Source organism: Convolutriloba macropyga, chromosome 4, assembly GCF_964194025.1.
Source record: "Convolutriloba macropyga chromosome 4, txConMacr16.3, whole genome shotgun sequence".
Taxonomy (NCBI): Eukaryota; Metazoa; Xenacoelomorpha; order Acoela; family Convolutidae; genus Convolutriloba; species Convolutriloba macropyga.
In genome coordinates, this window is record NC_134471.1 from 14,015,002 (window position 1) to 14,039,585 (window position 24,584).

At 35.4% G+C, this 24,584-nt stretch overlaps 1 protein-coding gene across 1 annotated transcript in view; it reads right to left on the reverse strand.

The window, feature by feature from the left end:
- LOC142337988 (uncharacterized) overlaps positions 1–24,584 on the reverse strand; it is a 146,319-nt gene that overhangs the window by 27,387 nt on the left and 94,348 nt on the right. The window contains exons 17-28 of the mRNA XM_075387622.1: positions 21,916–22,200; positions 17,790–18,074; positions 13,735–13,980; positions 12,225–12,512; positions 10,476–10,799; positions 9,619–9,975; positions 9,002–9,166; positions 6,633–6,743; positions 4,134–4,166; positions 3,328–3,351; positions 2,661–2,837; positions 2,283–2,432 (exon numbers count right to left, since the gene is read on the reverse strand). Of these exons, the coding sequence (XP_075243737.1) occupies positions 2,283–2,432; positions 2,661–2,837; positions 3,328–3,351; positions 4,134–4,166; positions 6,633–6,743; positions 9,002–9,166; positions 9,619–9,975; positions 10,476–10,799; positions 12,225–12,512; positions 13,735–13,980; positions 17,790–18,074; positions 21,916–22,200 (2,445 nt within the window). The remainder of the gene's footprint in view (positions 1–2,282; positions 2,433–2,660; positions 2,838–3,327; positions 3,352–4,133; positions 4,167–6,632; positions 6,744–9,001; positions 9,167–9,618; positions 9,976–10,475; positions 10,800–12,224; positions 12,513–13,734; positions 13,981–17,789; positions 18,075–21,915; positions 22,201–24,584) is intronic.

Below are 24,584 nucleotides of genomic sequence, written 5' to 3' on the forward strand. Positions count from 1 at the left end.
AAAGACAAATGTAAAAAATTCATTTAAAGTCTTCGAGAGAGGGGTGTCGAAGTCATTAAAACCACAATCCAACATTTAAAGACTTTTGTATGTTCAATTGTGCCCAATTTTTAACTTCATTAATCTAATATGTGAACGGTCAATAATGTGATAATGTGATAAAACGTTGAAACTGGTCCAATGCCTAAAAATCAAAACCAAATTGGGAAATCTAGTAGTATCAATGCCAGAAAACCATAACTTAACGCGTAGAACCGCAAAAAGGTTACACATTTATTCAGTGGAGAGAAGAGAAAGACAGGGCATTGTTTCTTTGCTGATACTAAGCTACAACTTGACCAAACTAAAAGAAAAATAGTGGCAAGGTCCAATAAGCCATTGTTTATTTATAAATCAAATATTTTTAACAATCAAAACAACCCAAACATTTCGAGCAAAAAAACTACAGACATTAACTTGAAACTGCTTAGGAAACCATTTGGACTTGACATCAGTGAGTTTTTGATTTTAATTGTTCTATTCTTTAATTAACATAAAAATTATCGATTTTAAGAAAAAGACCGACTGATTGCAATCTGATTTATTTTTGAATTGTAACAGTCCCCGATTGGATCAAACCAGCAATTCTATTGCTGTTCGTCCACTAAGAACCCTCAATAGTGTCCAATTTTATAGATATAGATAATTTGCTAGGAAAAAATCAAAAATAGATGCTGTATTTTTGACGATCATCGAGATAAGTTTGCAAAAAACGGCCCAACGTTAATTCCAGAGCACCCTCTATGAAAGTGGAAGTAGGACTAGCCCTTTTGGAGATTACAAAAATTGTTTCAAGTGTTTTTTGTTGTGTACTTCCGGCAGATTTAAACCTAACCGACTAAACGTCGGAAGAATTGATCTTGAACAACTAGGGGGAGCTCTAATCAATTGTATCCTGATTCAGTCGGTGGGGGGTTAGCCTAAATTGGACTAAGAAGTTCTATAGTGGGCTTCAAATAACCACATTAGAGGTTAACATATACCACTATTAAAATTTAAAGTAAAAAATGACACCAGTTTCGGCGCACGTTTCCTTTGACTTTTATTTTTAAATTGCCGCCAATTGAGATCAGCTGCTTGAAATTTTGATTGAGAGAGAATTTTAGATCACGCGAATTGCAAAAAATCAAGGACGTAAAAGTCGCTCGAGAAGTCAACATTGTCAAGCAAAAATTTTGCGTTAAAAAGACATACAGGTTTACAATAATTGCTATGAACTTCAATCAAGAGCAATTAATCAAAATGGACTAAAGGAGCTTATTTCGGGCAATTTTTAATTAAAAAGGCTAAAGTTTGAAATATTTAGCCAAATCCTTAGCCAAGAAATTTAAATCAAAGTAGTCAATAGTAAACAGACTTTTTTATCTTTAAAGATAAAATCAACAGCGTAATTGTTAACAATTTTTACATATAATCGCAAAATTGACGAAAATTTAGGCAAAAATTCCGGAAAATTGGAATAAAAATAACGCAAACTGGTCTAATATTCACAAAAATTTAAACCACGATAACTCGCTCTAGAAAACGAAATTCAACAAAATCTTATTGATTCCATATTGTACACTCGACGGGCGTTTTAATGATACCACTCACAACTCTCTACAATGAATATATCGACCGCTAAAAATTGTCTGAACAAAAAAAATCCAGTTGAGTATATAGTTCCTCCCCCCTAAGGAGGGTTCGGAAGAACAAGTTTTATAAAGATCATTATCTTTCATAAAGATTGCTTGCTTTCGTGAGACAAAAAATATTTCGTAGCTCAATGATTATACACAAGACAGAATGTAATGCATTGTGAGATTATAAGATTTCCTTATACGACTAAGTATGGCTATTGAGAGATGACAACCATATTTTGGTCTCAAAATTACAAAAAAGTTCCCTTTGACAAATCGTAAGTTCTTGAAAATTTTCTTAATATCTTTTTAGGTTTGGTAAGATTTTTAAGTTTAGTAAGATGCGGGTATGGGTTTAAAAAGATCAGTTTTGAGCAATAAGACGATATAAGTCTCAGTTCGAATAATAAGACTCATTTGGGTATATATATATATATATATATATAAATATATATATATATATATATATATATATATATATATATATATATATAGAATTAAGAGAAGTATATGTTCTTCTGTTCATTGGACAAAAGTGTTGGAATTATTTTACCGGGAATTTTTTCCATGAAATTTATCTCGCTGGAACGATAAGCTAAGACAGTGATAATAATTTGATGATACCTGTTTCGATAGTTTCGGCGACCAGTTCTCTGTTGATGAAAATTTGAAAATTATTGTAGAAGTCAGACGACACGGACCAGGTCAGATGCACTGATTCTCCACTGACCAGGGTTTCAAAGGTAGCAGTCTCCAGAGATGGGGGTTCTGGCTCTGTAACATAAAATTAGGTTTATATATTTTTTTAATTGTTCCTCATCGATACGATGACATTGATATTTTTGGTACGTTTGAATTTTTATTCGATCGACAAATTCTAGAGATATAAAAGTGGTACCATTGAATCCAATCGTTTATGCCGATAAGTCTAAAAAATTGTACCAAATAATCGACCAAGTAACCGCGTGATGTAGTTTTGCCGATGAAGAAAAGAAAACTTACTGCAACTGTCGATTACGTCCGGATGGCAGGTCAGTTCGTCTCCTTTGCCGTCTTTACATTTCAGCCCGCCTCCTCTCGTAAAGGGGATGCAAGTACTTATATTCGTTAATCCACCGTGATCAAATGGAAATTCACAGAGACTGCTTAAACCATCGTTTGGACAGACGCCACATTCAACTGGAAAAAAGATTTTTTTTTAAAAAAAAAGAAAAATTAATAGATTTATGCTTAAGATTAAGTTTTATCATTTAGCTATATAAGTTGTTAGAAGCTGTTTGAGGCCAGTCGATTCAAATCAAATTTTACGTCGGCTGATTTGAGGGTACCCAGAAATTTGCTTCATGAGTCAGGCACCTGTGATCAAGTTGAACATAGATCACAATAAAGAGTCAATTTCGTAAGGCCTTTTTTCAAACTTGAACGGCAATGATTAAAATTGAAAAAATGGCTTTAGAACAACGACAAAATTGACATTCTACAGCTAAGCGATGCAGCTGGTTTATTTTTTTCAAGTGCGAATTGTGCGTTATAATTGGTTAATGATTAACGGTTGCACGAAACTGCACGTATATCAATAGGCAGTGATGATAAATATTGCATTTACACCCAATTGTTCGGTGCTGACTAACATTAGAAACATGAAAAAGTAATTATTAAAGGTACTTACGCATTGCTTGTTCTGTAAATTGACCTGAAACAAGAATATTAATTAAATCAGAAAATTATTGATTGCATTTGTTTTAATGGCTGGTCGCGTAAAAATGCCATGATTTTCTGCAATTGGAAATAGCACATACACACAGACAGGCTTGCACACAAGCCACACGCACACAAATACATACATACATACATATATACAGCAAACATACAGCACAACACACATTCACGCCCGGGATGACCCTTCTTAGATACCATATCAAAGACCATATATGGTTCCATCCAAGTCAAGGCAAAATTTCTTGCATGATCCTGCTATGGTTTCTAAGAAGCCATATATGATCTTGAGTAAGTTTTCTGAGATTTTACATATAAAAAGTAGTTTCAGCAGAGCAGCACGTTTTTGATGATTTTATGTTTATGGTCTTCTATGGGCCACAGATTTCTATGGTCTTGGATATGAAATTTAAGTTCCCTTAAAAAGTTTTTTTATTTATTCAAAAGAAAATCAAATTTTGTCAATTTGTGGTTAAAATGCTATCCAAAAAACGTCATTTGAGATCTTGTTGTGTTTTTTGTATGGTCGTTGATATGGTATCTAACATACCATACGCACCATACATGACTTTGATATGGTATCTAAGATTGACACACACACACACACACACACACACACACATACACATACACACACACACAAAACACACACACACATTCACACACAATACAATACAAGTTCACATGTTTTTGCCAGAACATCACCTGTTCCTATCGGCTATGTTTTGCAAATTTTTGAGGATATGAAGAAGTACTTACTTAGAATTTCAGCTAGTAGCGTATCCTTGTTCCCTGAAATCATAAAAGACAACTAATTCTCACGAAAACCTTGATTTTTTCTCTATTTGTTTTCCTACGGAATAACCCGCATTGACAGTTCTTGTCAGTAATTCAAGAATAATATGAAAAAAAATCATAATGAATTTTTTGTACGATGAATGATAAGATCCAGGGTTGCTCATCAAACAAAATTCTTAGCAGACATAACAGGGCATATATGATTCTTAGTAATCATACTGGGTTATATATGATTTGTATGAACTGGTAGTCATACAAGAATCATATATGATTTCCTAGAAATCATACAGGGATCATACGAAAAATTCCAAAAGCTTGAAAACTGTAAAATTTTTATTTTCTTTTTCATGGAAATCGTACAATGTAATATATGACACATAAAACACTGATTGGTGCCTCAAATTCTCTTATAGTGTAGTCAGACGACATATTAAATTAATGCATCGCAATTATTATATAATTGCAATCCATATTTGATTCTTTGTGTGCACTAAAAGAAAAACTTTGCAATTTGAACATATTCACAAAACGAATTTGAGGTTATAAGCATTTTTCAAAATAAGTATTTCTTATAAATGAGCACTTATTGGTATTAACTGGCTTCAGAGAATATCAAAACTTTAGTTATCTATCTGTACTTACTGTTTTAGGCCGAACTTTGCAAATGATATTGTACGTTTAGTGGATTCCAAAATAATGCCGGGGAATCAAATAGGTGATGCCTTAACGATTAAAAACTAAAGAGCATAAATGGCGAAAAGATTTATGAAAAAAAGATGTAGGATTCTTGGTAATCATACTAGGTTCATATATAATTTCATGGTAAGCATAAAATGATCATGTATGATTTCTTAGTAGTCATGCAAAGATCGGAATAGGAAATGCGTTATGATTTGTATGACTTCATATATGATCCTTGTATGACTACTAGGAACCGGCGACCGGGATCCTTATTTGATTCACTTTTAATCAGGCAAGATCTTTAAAGTATTCGAAAAATTATAGTAAATTCTTTTCATAAACAGCAGGAATTCAAAACAATTGTCTCCCTCCCGGTAACATTTCGATTAACTAAACAATCCTTGAAATAAATCCGGGCCAATATTTTACGCAAGAAACTCTTTCTACTTGCAACAGTAAATATGGGTTTAAAACAGTAGATGAGTTCTTCATAAATGACAGTAAGACGTTCTGATTATAGCAAGCTAGAAAATCGTCTTCAAGAGGGACCAAAAGAACCAAAAGAACGCCTTTTCATTGTTCGTGCAATGTGTTCCCGGGATGAGGTCCGCGAAGACAAACAGGCATAGGCCAGACCAAATTGAGCAACAAGGCCCACCAGACCAGAATATTGGTATTGGTCAGACGTTGGCCTCCCTTGGCCCTTGGCCTCCCTTGGACTTTGATCACCATTTGCCATACTGGAGAGATTTTTATCTAGACTAATGGCCAAACAGTTGAACAGAACAAACAGACTCTTGCACAGACTATAGGCCAGACCATTGACCAGGCCACTTGCGAGACCGAACAGGCAAACAGAGTTTTGACCAGATCTTGAAACAGACTATCTCATTTTCGACCAGAAGGTGGAAACGAAAGTGGAAACTGAAATGTGATTGATCCCATCAGACCAAGATTTGGCATTGATAAGATAGAAGGCGCGACCAAAAACTCGTGCAAGACCTTTGAGTTCGGTATCTTTACCATTGTTCGGTAAAATAGAAGTACGCCAAAGATGAGCAAACGGCTGCCTAAATTACACGCGTGTCAAAATAATTTCACCATGGCTCAAGTTTCTTTAATTCCATACAAAGATTATTTATGATTTCATACTTGATTCCCCATACTTGATTTCTTAGTACGATCCTACTATGAGATCAAACAAATCATATATGATCCTTGGACGATTTCCAGGGAATCATATATAATTCTGTTATGATTGCCGGGAATCACACATATATATATATATATATATATATATATATATATATATATATATATATTCGTATTATTTATTTTTTATATTTATCAACATTGAAGAGATAAGATTCCACGGCATCATTTTTTTGGTATAAAACATCAAAATCATGAACTAGATAGGCACAAAAAACAGTTCTTATTTTAGCTTACCTAACGAGTCAAACAATAGACTATAAATGGAATAAATTTATTTTAAATGTCCTCTGACAACCTTATACAAAAAATTGTTGCGTCAGTCAAAGTGTTGTCTCATATTTAACCTTGCACGATTTCCAAGAAAGGTTCACAAGTTCTTCCGAAATTAAAGATCATACTATTAAAACCTATGTATGATTCTTGTATTATTTCCGGGAATCTTGTATGGCAACCAGGAATCAAAGAAAATCTAATCCGATCTTGTAAGATGCCTTTGTCTTTGTTTTTTTATTATATGCGACACATACTTACTATTATATGCGACACATACTAACATCTACTTACAGTTTCTTATGTCAAAATTGGCCATTTTCGCATTGAGTCCACTTCTGACTGGGACAATTGTAACTGAATAATTGGAACATAGTTCAATTCCCTCCACAGCAGTAGACAAGTCTGCAAAATAAACAATGTTTTATTAAGACTAATTTATTCTCATTCCTGGTTTGATGGATTTCTGAGCAATTTTTGAAAAAATGTGTAAGTTCGCCGTAATTTTTTTCAGCTCATAAAATTTACATAAATAAAGCTTAATGTGATGAATGTTCAAGGCATTTCGCATATGAATGCAACACTTACCAACGCATTTAGCGGATAATTATACTGTACTTTGTACTTTTTCAACGGATGTCAAAAAATGTCTTTTTAAAATAAAAATTTTTTAACTCATTAAACAGGTAATTTTGTGAAATTTATCCAATCAAAACTTTTTTTCAGCTGCTTTCGGCAATTTTGACAATTTCCCTGCTTTCAAACTCAAGATATTACCGCTTATCTTGTACGGCTTCCACATTTCCTGTGAACAGTTACCACAATATCAGCGCTTAAAGCAAAAATACTGTTTAGGAGCGAAAAGTTTAGAACAATTTTGATTCACAAAAATGACGCATGGGAAAAAGAAAGCATGACCGAATAAAGTCGAAACACAGCCGGCAGATTGCCGGAAAATAGCCTCCGTTGACATGCTAGACGCGCATCGGGATGGAAACAGAAAAAGAAAAAAGAAGAAATAGAAATTCACCAAAATTTTTTCCTAAGTTTCAAAAATTGTACTACTCAGTGTGCAGGTACAGTTAGATTCTAAACCTATCCTTACCTCAGCCTCTAAACTGAAGACTATTAATCTTAATACTAATATCAGCTAGCAATCGCTCTAATGAACTTTGATAACCTAATGCACTATGACTTAATGACCGGGCTTTATCGGTTTATCTCTTCTCTTTTGATTTTGATCTTTTGACTTTGACAGTATTCGCCACATAGCGTAATTCAATGAGTGAAAGAATTTAGAACCCATTCAGTTGAAACAGTGAGTGAGGTAAGTCAGAAGTCAAACGTGAAAGTCGAGACTTTTGTAAAACGAAAAACGTGATCAAAAGGTAAAGCGAATTAAGAAAAAGGAGAGCGCCTAAATAATAGCCGGTTGAGAGGCTGACGTCGGCTATTAATAATAACAATCATAAAATTGCGCGAATACGTGAATTTTCTCCTATCTTCACTATTTTAAGCCATAGGCTGCGAGCATCTTCTTTTAAGCTCACCTAGTTTTCAAAACTTAAACATTCAACAGTGTGAAAGATAGAGTTGTGCTTGCTGACTCAAAAATGTAGAACAATAAAAAACGAGACATACAGAAATATCAAAATAGGATCAGCATAGATTTGTTTCTCAGATAATTAGCATCTGCGGTGGTTTTTGGTGAATTATTATCCTGCCTTTTGACAAACAACATTACAAGAAAAACTGCATACCATTCTCTAACACTTGAACAGCAAACAATGTAACTAAAGTAAGTTGAGCTCTAAGTTTTTCTCAACCGTATTACATCCATACCGGAAAATCCCAAGTAATAATATACTTTTCTATTTTTCTGAACAATTTTCCGCCTCTGTAAATCATGCCTAAAAGTATCGCACTTAGCGTTCCTAGTAGTCACTTCACTTCTATGAGTTTTAAGACAAAAAACTTTTTTTTTCAATTTTACAGCAATGACATCAAGTAATCGAAATTCGATTTACCGTTCAAGATGGATTATTTCAAATGATGAAATAATCCATTTTTATTTTTCTAATTATTTCATTTTATTTTTTCATTAACGTGTAAAACAAAATATTTCATAAATACTGTTTCAGCGAAAACTCACAATGCGTAGCACAACAGTGTACTGACAAATCAATTTATTTTCAGGTTTCAATAATTGTAAAAATCTTTTCACAAGAATTTGTGTTGTAAAATAATTTATTTTTTTTCAATGAAATAACATTGTTCTGCAGTTTCCCTCGCCATATACAATTTATAACATAACGGACTAACATCGGACGAATTGCTCTCAAGTGATTTGCAGTTGGCCTCCTGGCTACGTCAGTGGCTAGCTGCGGCTTAGGGAGGCTAGTCTTAAAACTATTGCGGGGGCAGAGTGGGGTGAGCTTGGGGGGGGGGGGGGGGGTGGTAGTTAGCCGTAAAGCTATAAGAAAACTTAATGCTTTCCCATTTTTAATTGTTTATCCCATTTTTGAGTTAAGAGTTAGATGGTCAGACAAAAATGTTAAAGCGAAAAATCACATAAAAAAGCCCACAGGACTAATATAATTGCTACAAACTTTATTTGAGAGCAATTGAGCATTTAAATAAAATACTGTCCATAGTATTCTTACTTTGACTGCTCGCTGGCACTTTTCTTTGTTCGTCTCCGTTCACAAGCACTGAGTAGTAGTCGCTGTCCAAAACACCCACAAAGTCATCCGGGGCAGTCCAGTTTATCTGGACCACTGATGGGTTTAGAAAATTGTAGCTGTGCATTAAAGGCTGTCCTCCGGTACCTGTTTTACATTTAAAAAAAACCAATCACAACTGAATCTAGTTTTGTATAGAGTTCATTGCTGCTTAAGCGGTTTAAAACGTAACACTATAAACAATTCCGTGATAATACAAAAGAAAACAAACTTGTCATAAAAGCGCACATTTTGGGCTATCACTTCGAACATTTGAACGGAAACATTAAATTGAGTATAAGGTGAAAACTAACTCGCAATTCATTAATCGAAAGATATCAGAGCACGTGAAACATTGCAATGTTTCGCCTCAACCATGTAATTTAATTCAATATTTACCCCCCCCCCCCCCCCCCCCACTCCCACATCGAAGTATTAGGTTTTTTTTCATCAATTCCAGGCCTAAAACAGAGCGGTATAACAAAACCAATTGATTTACGCCTCATTCAAATTATGTGACAGCATAAAGACCTCTGGAGAGAGACATTAATCGATCATACCATTAGTGGAACATGGAACACTGCTGGCGCTGACGGAGTTATCAATGTCAACTCTTCCAAACACTTCCCCGTAATCACAAGAATAGGGAGTGATTGTGCGAACTGAACAGGTGAATCGGGTTCCTGAAGGTAGTGAAATTCCATCGGCGTCTTGGGTGTTGACGACATAGAAACTGGAGGGCGTTTCGCCTAATGCTGATACATTTTGGGCAAGAAAGGGAGAGACTTCGCCATGTTGGGTTACGGAAACCTGGTAGTAGAGTGGGCCGATTGTTCCGTTTGCAGGAGGGGTCCAAGAGAGAGTGAAAGACGTGAAATCAACTCCAGTCAATTGAAGATTGGTTGGGGGTTCCGGCTCTGTTATAATATTGATATATTGAACTATTAGTATTGTTACTAGTGTCATGAATAATTATTAATTATTTAGCCAAAGCCACTGCCCAAAAATTTGCCTAATAATGCAAAATTGAAAAACCAATAGTTTTAGATCTGAGAACCATTTGTTTTCTTCAACCTATTTTCTTGGACTGGTGAACAAATTTTGACCGGGCTGGCTTTCAAACCGCCCCAAAACTAATAAGCGGCGGGTGCAAAACTTATGAACGAGCACGAGCAAATGTTTTGGAGGAGGTACAAATGTTTATCCCTAGCGAAAAGTCTGGATCAAGCGGGCTTTCGGTCCGCCCGCCTGTTTTCATTAGAAAAAAGTTGTCAGGATAGTAAATTTTTCAAATATAAATTTCAAACTTTTGATTTTGGAAATGTCCCTGAATTAAATTTAGTGTTAGAATATAAGCTGACAATAGCGACTTTAAAATAATTTATAGTAGTTACTAAAGATCGTTAAAAAAACTCACGTGAACATAAAGTGAATTCAGCTACTTCGTTTGAAGAAACGCCGCCACAATCTTCAATTACGCCTTCAATGCTAAGTTTCACTTCAGATGCAGGAAAAACTTGAACAAACACATTTTCATGGGAAACATCAGCTGCTGTTGGCGAGATATTTTTGATTAGGGATTTTGGCGAATAGGATCTTAATTGAATATGACTGATGTATCCTTCAATTGGTTCAACTGGATTCGGTGAAATTGGGCCAAACTCGTATAAAGCTTCTATTGGAGTTGAGTTAGTAGGCGTTATTTTAATCTCTATCGTTTGCAGGTCGGGTTTCCTCGGCACTAAATTAGAACTTATTTTTAATTTGTCCTGTTTCAGACTTTAAGTGGTTTTATTTCCAAATTTACGCCAAAAGTTTCCAGCAAAGAAGGAAAGGTTTGAACTGATTCCATAATTTTGAGATTTAATCGATTTTTTAGCATAATTTGGTCATTTCAGGTTTGTTTTCAACTACTTTGAACCCTAGTCTAGACGGCACAAAAACGGAAATTTTGGTATGACCCGGGTCGAGGTGTCACCGCTAAAAATCGCTAAAAGATGTAAGATTTGCGGTGAATTTGAGTAAAAGTGTAAGATTTGCGTTCAATGCGATGAATGCGGTGAAACGAAACTTTTAAGCGGTGAAAAATTTTGTTTCAGCGCTTAAGCAGTGAAAGAAAATTTTTCACCGCTACAAGCAGGATGCGGAGAAAAAAAAATTTTACCGCTACCAGCAGAATGCGGTGAAAAAAAATTTTTCAGCGCTAAAATCGCAAATCTTACAAATATTCACCGCGCTAATTTCAACGCTTATCTTATGTTCACAGGAAATATCATTGAAGCACGTGACAGTCATGGCGCAGTGGATTAAGAAGTTGGTGACACGCATGAGGTAGAGGTTCGAGCGCTTGTACGGCAGTTTCTTTTATGTAAAAATTCCGGTGAATGCGGTGAAAAAAAAATTTTCACCGCAAAATTCAACGCAATTCTTACAAAAATTCACCGCTTTCAGCGCATTCAACGCTAAAAGATGCGGGCGCTTTGCGGTGAAAAAAGTTTTTTTTCGCCGCTATTCACCGCTAATCTTACATTATTTTTTGACAAAACCTCGACCCGGGGATCAGTTTCGATCCGAAAAAAGCACGGGATATTCGGTTAGGTCCGTATTTTTAATATATACGTAAATTCTATTCGATATTTTTTAAACGGAGCAAACTAACGATTCCGTATGCTTGAAACGCGAACATACGTCAGCTTTCTTTTTTTCAGACGGGATATACGGACCAAGAATTACGATTAAAATCATTAGATACCAAACATATCTTCAAAAATTTTGTCATTTTCGCATTTTCAAATATTGCAGGAAAACAGTCTGCTTTTTTCCGGGCAAGGTCAACTTTTGATCGCATTATGTGGTGTTGATGCAAATTCGCTACTCTTTCCGAATATCTTGTATTTAAATGGCCTTTATTTTCTAACAGAAGTTGCATAGTGTTAATTATTGTATTCTGAAAAAGAGGGATTAAATACCAAACATACCGAATATTCTAAACCAAACACACCAAATCTTCCTGGCGTCCAAAAATGACGATACCGGATCTTTCTTAGGTTCGAAAGTTCCGAATATTTCTTACAAATGTTTCGTTGTTTTTTACACCCAAAACTAAAATTTAGTTCAGGCCTCCTTGAAACTTTTGGCATTCATTTCTTGCAACGTTTAGACATACCTGTACAAAAGTCACTCACAACCGTTTCCGATATTCCATTATTACCCTCTCTGCTAGCAAAACACAAGGCCCTGTAGTTGAACGTGTATTTGCAGCCAGGCATCAATTCAGCTAGTTCCAGAGTATCATTTGTGAAAAGATTTTTGTTCCACCACAATTGCATGCAATTTGTTGAGACTGCTACTTCCATTAAATCATAGAATCCCCTTTCTACTCTGAAGCCAGATAGTTTCAGTTCATATTCTATCGAGGAGTCCAAAATTAGTGAAGTGGACGGCGAAGCTGGATCTAAAGCAAAAAAAAACAACATTTTTAAGTAGAGAAATCGAGATCAAAGATTTAACGTAAGAACAGGGCTCCAAAATTTGATTACTTTTGCGTTGATCAAAGGTGACCTCTGATCAGACCGACCTAGAATAAATTGACCTCTGATCTGACTATTGTGCGCTCGAAACTTCGTGTGCGCTCGATGTGTGCTCGTTTTCACCTCTGATCGGACTCAAGTGCGCTAGAAATTGCCTCTGATCAGACTTAAGTGCGCTCGATTTCACCTCTGATCAGACTCAAGTGCGCCTTTGATCGGACTCAAGTGCGCTCAATTTAATCTCTGATCAGACTCTGATCGGACTCAAGTGCGCCTCTGATCAGACTCAAGTGCACTCGAAATCGCTTTTGATTAGACTCAAGTGCGCACGAAGCTGCCGCTAACCGGGCTCAAGAGAGCTCATTGGAGATTGGTTTAAAACATGAACATGTCTCTTAATATCGCTATAGCATATTCTTTTCATAAAAATTATTGTTTCCAGTACTATATTCAACATAGGAAAAGGCAATCCCGCGATTGAAAAAACTCAAGTGTCGAGAAAACAAATCATTTAGTATGCCGTTGGTGCACGTTTTTGACTCGATAGATGAATTTAGACACTTTTCGATGAAATTCTTGTTGATATAAAGTTAATCAAAAGGAACCGGAATTTGATCTCAGCTGGACCTTTTGGTACTGATTAGCACCATCAGACTCAAGATGAGTTTCTGATCAGAACATCGCCGTGTTGTTGCTTCTTGGCAGAGTCTAAATCTTTCAGTAAAGAGAAAACAAAATTGAAAGAAAAAAATGCGCTTGATTAAGTTTCTGATCAGATTGGTGTTCGCTCGAATCCACCTCTGATCAGATAATTTCCAGTCCATTATCCAGACTAAAGTAGGCTGGAAGACTTTTCCACGCCATGTAATTCGAGCGCACCGTTCCAAGGTGTGCGCTCGAAGATGCTCTGATCAGAGCTCTGGTCGGTCTCTACACCTCGACCTGGTTTGGGCTTGTTTATGGCAGAGAATTTATTTTTAGCGGAGATAGGGGTATGGCGAGTTCAACCGTATAACAGCAAAGATTTTTTAAAACGCAACACAAACGCACCAACCAGTTCTCGATCATTTTGGAAGAGGGCCGTAACACGGGCTCTTAAAGTATAGAGGATTTCGTCATAGAAAGTTCACATGTGAAATTACTTACCTGAGCAAAATGTGTCATCATGTTCTAGTTGAATTGAATTGATTGCCGTCCCATTTGGTAACACACATCTGGCACTATATATCAATCTGAACTCACAGCCTGGTTCCAGCAGGCTTAGATTGAGAGCGGAATTGGGTAAATGTACGATTGATTGGGTCGAAACGGGGCATTTTGTAGGAATAGCTGTGATGTCATATGTTGAAGAGTTCGCTCCCAGCTCCGACCAATTCAAATTGTCCAGTGGATCTATCAAACATATTTTAGTATCTGCTGGTGATCAAAGTATATGTTTTCAGGGCTTATTTCTTGAACACTAAATTTTAACCAGTGAGCGCTACCTTCTGTTTAGCAAAAAATACGGCACTTTACAAAAATTAGATGTGAAAAATTTTGTTAAATTAGGTCAATTAGCGGGGCTTTCCCATTATAGCCCCCCCCACAATATTAAACCCCCCATTATGTGATATAATTACCATGATTCGGCAGCTGTAGGTTATATAACCTCTAAGTTGGGGTGGGGGGGGGGTAGGGGGAGTGGGCCTATAATGGAAGAGAAGCAGAGAGATTTTCAGCTACCCTTTTAGGACCACGTCATATTTCCAATTAAACTCCGCAGTCCAGAAGTTAATAAAGAGTGTTTCTTGACTTTAATGAACAAAATTGCCAATCTTTGAATATCTTTGGACCCAAAAAGTCCAACCCAGTTTTAGACAAACATGTAAGACCACGCTCTTCCAATAAAAGTTTATCAAAAGGCCAAGTTGGACTAAAAATGGTCCAAAAGTTAGAACTGCACCCAATTTGGATATGAAAACAATTTCTCAAGTCAAACGATCTTCTAGAAGTTTGCTCGACTGAATAATTTGATCTCTTCTGTTTTGCCCCCCCCCCCCCCCCCAGCTTAGTGAGCACAAATTTTTTTATGACCCCCCCGCGCACGTGCTATTATCTTACATAGTAACGTGCTATATAACAACACATAATTTGTAACTGGGGGTCATAAAAACACTGGGGGGGGGGGGGAAACATAATAGATCCGAATAATTTTATGTTTGACTTTGGATCTACGTAAGCCTATTGGTTAAAATAAAAAGTCATGCCGGATCATAGCAAGCGGGTTGAGTGTTAAAGGAGAGTGTTTTCACACATAAACATGCAAATAAAACAGTTTTTTTTGCTAATGATTCGGTTCAAACCCTGAAATTAGTCACGCCGTAAAAAAGCAATTATCAAAAAAAGAATCCTTAATCCAATTTTTGAAAAAGAATAAATTTATGTTTTGAAGTTAAAGCAGTCCGGAATGTTAACTAATTTTTCTAGCTAAAACAAGCTAGAGAAATAATAAAACTCAATAATGACATTCCATCAAATTTCACAGGTGGATTGGCAGAATAGCCACTGATAGAAGTGAAATTATCTTGAAAATATTATAGTTCTTTGGTTTTATCCCGTAAGATGCTTTTATTGATATCTAGCAAAGAATATAGTTCATTTTGAACAATTTTCTGTGTAAAAGAATAGAGGTTGCTTTTCCCAGTGGAGCTCAATATATCTCTAATTGCAATTCTTCAACTCACAAAAGCTGATATGAAACTGCTTAAATCTAATAATTAACAGCCACTAACGTGCAGCAGTGGTTTTCCTAACTATTAAGGTGTGCTGAAAACTAGGTTCTAATTCACCTACTTCAGCTAAACAAGGAGGTTAGTTTAAATTTGTTTACGCATATTCTTGGGACCTCGCTCATCCATATTTCGCAATTGATTGTATACGAAATGAAGAAGAGATGGGAACACATACTGTTTGTAAATGGTTGGTGTATAAGTAAAAAAACTTATTCAAACTCAATTCGCTAAAAAAGCCACAAGAAACGGAAAATAAGACGTGCCATTAATGATACTACGAGAAAAGACCATCATTAAGCAAAAAAAAACAAGTGACTGAGGGCTAAAACTCAGCATATATTTCTTCTAAAGAAAACATTGAGAAGCGGTCAAAATGGCATCAGGAAAAACCAACGCTAATCTAATTCACTCGCCTTTCGCCTCAGAAAAAGGACGCAACCTCTCGTTAATATGATTGGTTACAAGTATACAAAAAGAAAAACACACAAGGGAAAAATTGAAAAATCGATTGCATTTTTTTTTAAAAAAAGTAATTTTAACAGCCACAGCAGCAATTAGCTTTAAGCCAAAAACACACAAAACAGATTAAAATATAACTGCTTAGGAAGATAATAACACCTGCAATTAGTGACATTAAATCAAGGAAACAGAAAAACAGACGCAAATGTTTTTGAAAACTCTTTTAAAAGTGTCACGAAAACCAGAGTTTCAGAGCCATGAAACTGTCTTCTTACGTAAAGCATAAAACCAATAGATAAATTAGTGTTTTCTCTACAAAGAAATTGATGGGAGCAATTGAAAAGAGCAAGACCTGCATAGTTCAGGCCAGAACCAAGACACAAGTGCCGAAAACCTAAAATTCGGTGAACACTTCACGTTTGATATATTTGTCAATAACGGGATAGGGTAAAGAGATAAAAAAACCAAAATATTTGCAATTATCTAAAATAGAGATAATTTTTATTGAAATTTTGCAGCTCTGAATTTGAAAACAACTATTTTAAACGTAATAAGAGTTTGTGGTTAACAGATAAATTTTTTTGTTTCGCTAGAATCAGAATGCGAGCTGCTGTTAATGAGACAAAGCGAAAAATCGTCTAAAACGTTATTGAAAAATAGTTAAATTTCACAATTTCACTTATGTTTTTCAAACAAATATTTTCAAAGTCATAAGTCGCATTGAGTGTCATCTGAGAATTTTTATATGTTCTTGTTTGAATCTTCCTTAGAAGCCAATTGGACCTATGACTAATGGGACTGAGTCATAATCCTACAAGGAACAACGAATGCTAGCAACACTCCGCGATTCAACTAAGGTTTACGGAAACACAATATGTAGTCCATGGAGATCTTGAGATATTCTTTGTAAATTGTGCTTTAGCTTTAAATAAATCCAATTTTTGCTTGTCATTAGTGAAATCTTCGTGAAAACTGATTGTCTGCAATTGATAGGAAAAAGACAAAAAAGTTATTAATATCATTAAAAAATCTAATCCAAATACTAAATCCTTGAGACCAAAAATAGCTTTGCTGTGACTTCGCCTCTATTAAAAACTTTTAACTGCACAAAAATTTGCAGAATGTTTATTTTGGCAAATGTGGACATGATCAACTCAAATGTTCTTAATAATTTGAAACTCCAATAACTTCACTAAGAACGAATTTTCAAAAACTCTGATGAAAATATTTTTTTGCTTGATGTGCTGTCTAATAATACCAATCAAAATCACTCACCATGAATTTATGAATTGATTAAAATTGACTAAGCAAAAAAAAATCAGTTGAGCTTATAGTCCCTCCCACTAAGGCTGGGTCCAAACAACTACTAATAGTTCAGCCTTCGGGAATTTTCTGTGAAAATAAGAGAAACATCTATCAAATATTTATCGCTCGCTCGGCTGTATATGATTATTAAGAACTTTTAACAAAGCATTTAAACGGTCATTGAATTTTTTTTTCTGGAAGTGAGTTTTTCAAATACGTTATTGAAGGCAGAAATTATATGAAACTTTCTGTTTTGAACCGAGAACTCCCTCCGATGGACTGAACTCATAAGAGAATATGACCTTTAAGTTAATCGGTCTTTAAAATTGCACTTTTTTCTTTAAGATATTTTGACGTCTATATTCCAAGATCTTGTAAAGTTCTTGCAAGATAGGCGTCCGGATCTTGCATCTTGCAAGATAAGCGTCATTTGCAAGAATATTGCAAGATCTTGCAAGATAAGCGTCGGAGATAAGCGGCTAGGATTGTCCAAATATCGTCAGAAACAACCAACTGCTTTAATAGGTTTCTTTTGAATTTTTATACGTCCAGGGGGATAGCTTGGTAGAAAGTGTCTCGACAACTGGCGAGCTGCGGTTCCTTTTATAGAACCCATTAGTTATAATCTTTACAAGGCGTCTGACCAGATGGGAACAGAAAGCTTACCCAGACACGCGTATACTGTTTCAAAGTGAACTCCTGCAGCAGCGCCCACTGAGAATTCGAACACAAGTTGATACAGGCCACCAGGGGTCAAGTTATCAACACTCACTTCACTTCTATCACCATTGATTGTATTGACTGTCATTTTATCAGCACATTTTGAACCAAATTGGAGGTATGTGCACGTAACTGTTTGCAAAGTTGCTTGGACAGACAGCAAGTCTTGTAATAGGTACACCAATGATGTTGCATTTTTCCAGCTCTCAATGATGGTAACTTTAAGATCACCTGAAGTAAAATATTGGAAACTTTTTAGGACCAGGTAAAAACATAGCTGGAAGATTGCCGGAAAATAGCCGCCGTTGACGCGTTTGATGCACATCGGGATAGAAACAGAAAAAGAAAAAAAAAGAATAGACTTTTTTCAGTTTCAAAAGTGTTCGAATTTTGCGTGGAGTTTCAGTTAGATTCTAAAACTATACTTAATTCAGCTTCTAAACTGAAAGCTAATAAACTTAATACCGATATCAGCTAGAAAATACTCTAATGAATTTTGATAACCTAATGCATTATGACCTAGTGACCGGGCTTTATCGGTTTATCCTGTCTCTTTTGCTTTTGCTCTTTTAACTCTGACCGTATCCATTATATTGCGTAATTCGATGCATGAAAAAATTTAAAATCCCTTCAGTTGAAACAGTGAGTGAAGTAAGTCCGAAGTCAAACGTGAAAATCGTGAGTCATGTAAAACGAAAAACGTGATCAAAAGGTAAAGCGAACTAAAAAATAGCCGTTGAGAGGCTGACGGCGGCTATTAATCATAAGATTTTCTAATCCAATAACTCGATACGAATGATGTATTCTAAACAAAAAGGGTCCTGAACAAACTTCTCACAAGCGCCACGTGTACACCTTTTTACTAGGAACACTAGGAGATCTTTGTTCTAATAGGAAACTGGAAACAGGGGGTTCTCATTGAAGTCAGTGATAAGTTTGTTACCAACTCGGAGTTGGTATTAAACTTATCACTGATTTCAATGAGAACCCCTATTGGTATTTTTTTATTAGTTCTCCTTCAGAACCTGCAACCCACTGTTGTTCAATTGTTTTGAGCTTTTATGGATTCATTAACAAATTTGGTGTGACCTTGTTTTGGGGGAATTTAAAAAAAAACATAACAAAAGCAGATAGTGGAAATCATAATTCCGTGGATTAGGATTTCGAGACCTGTAGAGTAGATTCCACGCTTTATTATAAAATCCCTTATGCTAAGAAAATTTCCCACAGGTTGAAGGCAGACAATTTAGCGCCAAATTCGTCTAAAAACATTCGGTTTTTTGTGGATAGAGTAGTTCTTTGTTGAAATCCCGTTTACAGTGGCTAGTCTTGATTTTCGAGAAAAAATTTTGTGCATGAGAAATAGTACGTTCATAATGGTGACGTACAACTCTGCCGACTATAAGAGTGCCAAAAACTAATTCAGTTTTTCACGTAACTGAATTATATAGAAGTAAGTGATCACTTTAAATGAAATTCTCAACCAATCACAATGAGGTGGTAAGTATTTGAATTTTCTGATCTATTTCGAAAATACATTCGGAACCAGATCAATTTAAGGCAAACAATGATAATTGCAGACCTTGGTCATTCCTCAGCGGCTCGTATGACTTGATATGAATCCATCTATAACTATAATAAGCGGGCCCTGCTCGCTTTGAAAATCATTTCCTCTAGAATATTATTTATAATTAATTGTATTGGCGTTTTTGCACTCTCAATTTTAACGCCAGTTTTGGAACTCCCAAACGTAGGAATCCGTAATCGAGACAGATATATAGAGACAGTTGATAAATATCTTTGAGGCAACATGAGTATGAAGAGTTTTTTTGTACTGATGACTTTGTTGGAGTTTAGCTGTTTACATTTCAAAAAGCCTAATTTGATGATAAAAATAGAAAATTTCAGTTTTGTTTAAATTTTTTTTTGCTTTCTAAGCTTTCTTTGAGTGAAAGTAAGATGGAGGTTTTCATGATTTCAATGCGCTTGCGCTACTGTTAAGAGCACTGTATCCGAAGGTAGGGAAGGAAACAGGAAGCTATAGGAAATGAGATGAAAACATACCCGGCAGATTGCCGGAAAATAGCCGCCGTTGATTCCAATAAGCATGATTGGGATTGAACGAATAGAATATATTGAAAAAAAAATATTTCTGTACAAAAATATTTTTTCAGTCCGATTTATTTTGATGGCATTTCGTAGTTGAACATACTTCTGTTTCTTAGAGAGAGGCTACAGGGGCTACTATCAACACCAATAAGCATTAGAGGTGGTAACTAAGACTTATAGGAACGACGTTCAAATAGCGGGCATCTAAAATTGGGCTTTATGGGTTTATCCCGTTTCTATTTCTGACTTCAATTTTTTACACCGACTCTGTTCTTTTTGAATTGCTTTGCCTAGCAACTGATGTTCAAATTCACTTTTAGCAGAATGAGAGAAGAGAGAAACTAGCCTAGAGAAGTCAAAAAGATTTCACGCAAAGTGTCGAAAAAGCGGCAAAATGGTAAAGCGAAAAACATAGCCGGAAGAATTCCGGAAACGACTCGAAGTGAAAATCCATTTGAACGCCATCCAACTATTCATCAAACACAAGGTGCCTTCACTAATTTACGATTATCTTGAAACAAAGTCATGAAACAAAAAAGTAAAAACAGTAACATCAAATCTGTTAAAATATGATAAAAATTCTGATCAAATTTTGTTATAAATTGAGATCCCGAAAAAACTATCTCTGCCAAAATAACTTCATCAAGACAACTAGTACTTAAAAAAACCACGTATGTGAATTTTGAAAAAACACTTTAGGCTAAAATTATGAAAAAAAAGCTCTTAAAAATAACTTTCACTGAAAAACGGGAAAAAGTTACTAAATTTTTTAATATTTCAAAAACATATAAATCCAAAGAAAAAATCCCTTCAGCCAATAGGGTATCCAGATGCTCGCAAAACAATAGGCAAGTCATAATAGGCAAAGAAACTTAGCTAAAAACAGAAAAAAAAACGAAAAACTGCAAAAAAAAATAAGAAAAAAAGTTCCAATTTTCGCCATTTTTTTGTCACATTTCTCAACAAAAAATGTTTCTTACCCACAAAACTGTAACCAATTGTTATCATAAAATTGCTCAAATAGAATGGGTTTCTTCAGTAGACATTTGAGCCAGTTAAACAAAAGAAATTGTCAAAAAAACGCAAAAATTAGCCCGAAAATCAGCAAAGTACATTAAAAACCTCCGAATTATCATAAAATTAATATGAATTTCCAGAAACCTTAAAACCACTACCGAAATCAGCCTAAAATCAAAACAAAATCATAACCAAACCTCTTAACCAAAATAAATGAAAAAAACTGCTTTAAAATGCCGCATGTGAACAAAAAAATTTTGCTCGCTTAGAGAAAATTTTTTCACACATCAATTTCTCGCTCTCTCAAAAACAGCTGTATGAACAAAAACCACTCTCTTTTCGCTCTGCTTTTCACTTTTGTTCAGCGCCAAAATCACTCCAAATTTTTTCACGCGTTTCATTTCCCGCTTTAAAAATCACTCCAATAAAATTGATTAAAAAAAAGGACTTCTCCAATACTCCTCTTCGAGTCGTAAAAAGTTTGACGAAGTAAAAAAAAAAAAAAATACGAGCGCAATAATAGCAGGCTGAGAAGATGAGGGCGGCTATTAATAACCTGAAACAGTCTGCAGTTTTCAGCGTTTTCAATGCACTTCAGCAAATAGATTTTTAAAAAGTTCATGTGAATAGTTTTACAATTTTTGTTGAAAATTTAAAAAAAATATAAGAAAATTTTGCAATTAAAGAAACAACTATGAGCCGTGGATACAAATCTGCTTTTCCTCAGAACAACTAAATGAAAAGAATGTCCGTGAAAGTGACCTCTCTTCAATTACAAGCTCTTCGAAAACTGACAAACCATTAGTCATTCAAAGTATGAAATGTTTCGCTTCGATTCCGTTACTTTCTCTTCACAGGAGATTTGTCCCTCACAAACAGTATAAACCATTAACCTTTTTGTGCTCCAATACTAACAAAAGGTTTTCACGTCTGACAGATTTCATACCTGGCACGTAAACAGGAAATGTATACGAAGGTCCTTTGACGTCACCACACTGTGCCCACACTTCAATGTCATAAGTACATCCAGAGGCCAACGTGTCTGTAATCTGTCTCTCATTTGTGTCGTTTATTATAGTTTGATATTGATGGGAACAGTGGGCTATGGAGCTAGATAGTGAGAAGTGCACTGAATCGTACGACCCAGTTCGAACCCCGGAGACACCAGAAAAGTATATGAAACCGTTCTCACTGCCAAATTGTAATGAGCTCGTGTTTATATAATCAGGCGCTGAAATCAAACGAACAAAGATGGTTAAGAAATTAACGATGAAAAGTGTTTTTTGACGGAAATAAAGTGAAGAGTGACTCTGGTTTAAAACAAAACTAACGAAGTAATCAATGAGTTCTTTTCAAAAAATTTGTCATTGGCTTGTCTAAAAACGACGATGCAATGTACACTCATTGATAAAATGGCAAATTTACATCTTAAGTTGGTTCTTATTGTGTTTCACTGTCAGTATCAACCGTATTTGAGCGTTTATTTTGAAATTTAGCTGAATCGACTGTAAATGGATGGAAATATAACTCCTCTCTTAATGGAAAAAATTATAGAAGGACGCCAGTTATGTGCTTACAGTGTAAAAAAGGATAGAGAAAATTTCACTAAGTAGCAGTAATCTCAGCCGCATCCCGGGTCGAGGTGTCACCGCTAAAAATTGCTAAAAGGTGTAAGATTTGGAGTGAATTTGAATAAAATGTGTAAGATGTGCGCTCAATGTGATGAGTGTGATGAAAATTTCACCTCTAAAATAGCAATTCTTACATTTTACGACTAAAACGTAATGTAAAGAATTTGATGTTGCGGTGAATTATCGTATGATCGGCGTTGATTCAAGCGTTGAAAATTTTTTCACCGCATTCTGCTGGTAGCGCTGATTTTCTTTTCACCGCAGTCTGCTGTTAGCGTTGAAAAATGTTCTTTTACCGCTTAAGCGGTGAAAAAAAATTTCACCGCTTAAAAGTTTTTTTTTTCACCGCTACCAGCAGAATGCGGTGACAAAAATCTTACAAAGACTCGCTTTTTCCACGCTTTTCCTAAATTCACCAGAAATAGCATTGAAATAAGTGACAGGTGGCGCAAGGAATAAGAAGTTATTGACATGTAGGATGTGAGAGGTGCAAACCCGTGTACGTCAGTTTTTTTTTTGTAAGAAATCCGGTGAATGTGGTGAAAGTAAAATTTTCACCGCTAAAAATACCAAATCTTACAAAAATTCACCGCTAATAACCGCAAATCGTACAAAAGTTTATCACTTTCACAGCATTCAACGCTAAAAGATGCGCGCGCTTTGCGCTGGAAAAAAGTTCCGCTGCTCACCGCTAATTTTACATTATTTTTCGACCAAACCTCGAACTGGGATGAGAAATCTGTTCAACTTGATCATTCCTATATCGATCAAGCTGAATGGATTCTAGATTGTGTTGTTCTGGACTGAACTTAGTGTTTGTTACGGAAAATCGGCAAATTTTTATAAGTGCTCATGTATAGGTTACGTGACACTGATAAATTCACTTAGAAAATCTGGCGATAATCAAGAAGCGCGTAGTAATTCGAAATGTGAGACACAATGAATTTTATAAAATACTTAAAAGTAACGTAACGTTGCGCAAGACAGGCAACTTGCAAGTTCTAAAATACCAGTTTTATAACATGGCCTTGTATTCAATTTTCTAAGCAGCTTCAGTAGATGCTATTATTTTTTTACAATTCAAAGAATTTAAATTGTATTGGCGCGCTGTCTTTTTTTTAAGATCTTTTCACACATTTTCATGATTTTTGAAGTCAAATTGGAGTGGTGATTTTGGTCAAGCCGAAACAGGAAATGGAGCGAAAAAACGAGTGGTTTTGCGACGTGAACTTTTTTCGCTCTAATTTTAAAGTAGAGTGAGAAAACGGTGTTTGAACAAAAATTCGGTTTCTCGGTAGTGGTTTTTTGTTCACATGCGGCAATTTCACTCTGATTTTTACTGTTCTTTCGATTTTTTGGATCGGATTTTTTTCTAGATGGTTTTCCCAATCCATTCACAGCTCATTCTAGGCCTAGTTTTTTTGTTTGAATTAAATTTTCATTTCTCGCTAGTGGTTTTTTTGTTCACATGCGGCATTTTGACATTGATCTTCTGTTTTTTTTATTTTTTAGCTGATTTTTTAAAAAATATTTTTCTCAATTCACTCAAGGTCCATTCTAGGTCTAGTTTTTCTGTTTAGTCAATGAAAATTCTGTGAATTGTACGTCAGGACTTGTCCTGCTATGTTTTTATTTTTGTTTTGTTTTGGTTTGCCATTGGGCGGTATTTAGCATTTTTTTTGTTATTGAGTTGATAGAGGCAGAGGACACTGCCTGATGTTTCCAGCTCTACCAATTTTGTTGAGGTGTGCCAGTAACATTACAAGTTTTTCGTTACTAATAGTTTCATGAGCAATTACTATCAATTCATGATCAGACACATCCTGACTATACTCGATTATGGTGTTTTGATCAGGTATTCCGATCGGCTGATCAAAACACCTGGTTTTGATCAGCCGATCGGCAGATTTGACCAGGGTTCTCAACCTTTTTAATGAGAGCATTTATGTGTTCTAATAATTGTCTGGCTATGATCGAGGAATTA